The sequence below is a fragment of the Rhinolophus hipposideros genome (assembly GCF_964194185.1).
Source record: "Rhinolophus hipposideros genome assembly, chromosome: 5".
In the NCBI taxonomy this organism is placed as follows: domain Eukaryota; kingdom Metazoa; phylum Chordata; class Mammalia; order Chiroptera; family Rhinolophidae; genus Rhinolophus; species Rhinolophus hipposideros.
Window position 1 is genome coordinate 39808741 of NC_138051.1, and position 3177 is coordinate 39811917.

Consider the following 3177-nt stretch of genomic DNA (forward strand, 5'->3'; position numbering starts at 1 on the left):
TTAATAGCTGGTGTTTTGTTTGCCTGCTGAGTGCTTCCTAAGCTCTTTCTTCCACTGTTGTCGTTAAAACATCTAAAATATATTTTTGGCAGGCGGGGTTTATGAAAGGTGAAAGTGATTTTGGATTTTGTTGTTTGTTTAACTGAGCTTTTCATTGACAAAAAAATGAAATAAGGGACTCATGATAGAATAAATGGTAGACTTTCGGGCAAAATTGATTATGATAATGAAGAAGGAAAATAGTTCAGAGGGAGGAAAGGAAAAATAGACATACACAAAAAGTGGGTTAGCTATCCAGTGAGAGCTGCCCTGGGCAAAACCAGACCTGGGCTTTCTAGTAATGTCTTATAAGTACACTTCTTTATGAAACACTGATATATATGTTTACATTTGGATTGAGATGCCTTTAAAACAAACAAACACACCAACAAAATCCTGACCTGTAGCAAATCTCTAAATAGTTTGAAAGGTATTTACCTTTTTGTTTTATTTTATTTACCTATTTATTTTACTCACCTAGTAGGCCCAATGGACCAAAATCTGGAGGTGATGATCTGAAGTTTTAGAAGAGATCCAAAAACATTATTCAAAATGAGTGCATAGCCTCATAACAGGGCAGTAAAACATGATCAGCAGAATTAGAGATAAACAAATAGAGAAGACCTCTGCACACACTGACTATAGGCCAGAACATTCTCTGTATAGCAGTATTTCATATGTACATATGTCCTAGATCCAGTTCAATTTTTCTATTATGTAAATGGAGGTTGTCTCTCAGGAGCAATCTTACACCAAGTAAAACCTGAGCCAAACCAAAGGTGGGTTTATATTCATATTTGAATAAGTAGTACACTGATAATGGATTTTATGTATCATCTAGGCCCATGACTCCTAAATCTATATCTCTGATCTGGACCTTTTCTCTGCACTTCAGGTGCCTATATCTCCACCGACCATTTCACATCTTCCTTTAGATATCTAATAGGCATCTCAACTTCATAGTATATCTCTTATAGGACCTTTAATTTCTACCCACAAAATTGTTTTTGCAATTTTAATAAATGGCTCCCCAGTTCACCCAGTTTCTTCAGGATGTATCCTCGGTTCTTCTCCTTCCCTTGTACCCTATATCTAGTTCATCAGCAAGTAATATCTTGTTTGCTCTACCTCCAATACATATCTTGAATCCACCGCTTCTCTCCATCCCTGTTGCTGCCACCATAGTCTTAATCATAATTATTTCTTTTCTGGGTTACTGCATGACCCCCCTAACTGGTCTTCCTACTGCTGTTTTTGCCTCCCTACTGTCAGTTTACCACAGACCATCCACTGTGGTCCTTTCAAAACCTTAATCAGCTCACTTCTCAGCTTAAAACCCTTTAAACAGAGCAGTGATATGATCTTGGTCCTGCTGACTGTCCCAATTTCCACTTGGCTCATCATGTTCCAGGCCCATTGGCCTTAAATAGGCCAAGACCTCTCCCACCTCTGGCATTTCACTTGATTCTTCTGTCTGGAATGCACTTCTTTCCACTGACTCAGGCCTGTCCTTCGGGCCTCAGGGAGCCCATTTCCCAGTTGCCTTCTCATGACCCAGTTATTTCCTTCATCGAATTTCTCATAGTCTGTAATTATCTTTCCTGTTTATTTTATTTATTTATTTATTTATTTGGTTTTTCTTCTCTCTGTTAGACTGTAAACACTATGATACATCTTTTCTGACTTGTTCACCAGTATGTCCCAGGCCTAGAGCATAGCAGTGCCTGCCACCTAATGGGTGATGAATGAATGATACAGCAGTTAAACTTGGATTATAACTTAAATCTTCTAATCTATATTCCAGTACTCATCATGTTACTTCAAAGAAAAATGCAAAGAAAAAGAAATATTGATACCCAAGACCCCCTCACTCTGCCAAAAAAAAAAAAAGAGAATGTGAATGTGTATACACACATCAATTCATTTCCACCTTAAACATTATCAAGGGCACCTGCCTTTACGATGAAGAAAAGGATACAGGCAGATACATAACTGACTACAAGTCAACTGTTTTTAGTGTTATAACCAAATGTGATCAAAGCATAATGAATCAGAATCAGAGGTAACCCTCAAGACAGAAAGCAACATATTCTTAGGAGCCACCAATAATGTATTAGACCCTACCCTGACCCCTTGGAAGACTTGCTGGTTGGTTCTGTTCTGATGGTTCTGTTCTGCTAATGGTTCTGTTCTGTTCTTCTTTCCAGTTGGCGTTTTTTAACATACCTTTGATGGCTTACCTGTGTTGGAGCTTGCTGCAGCGGTGCTTTGGTCACAACTTTAGGTCTCATCTTCGTCAAGGAAAACGCTTGAAAATTATACCTGTTCACCTTCTCATGTTACTGCTGTACATCTGGCAGATTTATTCCTGCTACTTTCTTCATATGACATTTGGAACTCTAGCGTTTTTCTTCTCCCCTTTAAGGACCTGGTTGACATTGCTGACACCTGTTCTCATTCATTGTGTGTGGACACGGAACTCCGACAAGCTTGGAACCTTCACAGTGCAGTTAAAAAGCCACTTGAGCTCCTGAAAGCCATGTCTCACCATCCACCTCTGTAGGCCTCTGCCCCAGCAGCAGGTGGAAAGCCAGTATTGGTGGGCACGCTTCGGGGAGCTGCTGTTCCTTGGACGCCCGGGAGTTGGGGAAATTACCCACTCTTCATTCCTGCAGAATGCAGTGCAGAAAAGTCTCTAAATAATGCCATGATTCCTTCCTTCCTCAAGAAAGCAAAGGATTGATTTACTTTTGAGAAGAGAAAGCCTGTATCTAGATCTACAGGAGGGCCTGGATGTGTAGGGGCGCATCTGCGGCCCTGTGTTTGTAGGTTTACCTCATGTAAAGTACCTAGCACAGTACCTAGCTGTCAAGGGTGCCACTTTAGGGAAAGGGAACCAGTGTGAACTTGAGCCTGACCCTGACTACCCTTGAGCTTTTTTCTGCTTCCTTAGTCGGGGGTGTTTTCAACCAATCAAATAAATGAATGATGAATGATAAATAAGAAATAACGCGGACCGGTCCTTGCGTGTGCGGCCAGGCCTTGGGCCAGGGGGAGGAGGGCGGGGGCGGGGGGAGGGGTCAGGCGTGCCCCGGCCTCTGGGGAAGAGGGGGCGTGGCTGGGCCGCCGGGGCGGGGC

At 41.9% G+C, this 3177-nt stretch overlaps 1 protein-coding gene across 5 annotated transcripts in view; it reads left to right on the forward strand.

Annotated features, from left to right (window-relative positions):
* TMEM62 (transmembrane protein 62) overlaps positions 1-3036 on the forward strand; it is a 30556-nt gene extending 27520 nt beyond the window's left edge. For all 5 annotated transcript variants that reach the window (XM_081049157.1, XM_081049158.1, XM_081049160.1 and 2 more), the window contains one exon: positions 2247-3036. In XM_081049157.1, coding sequence (XP_080905283.1) covers positions 2247-2573 — 327 coding nt within the window. In that variant the 3' untranslated portion in view covers positions 2574-3036. The remainder of the gene's footprint in view (positions 1-2246) is intronic.
* The last annotated feature ends 141 nt before the right edge of the window (positions 3037-3177 follow it).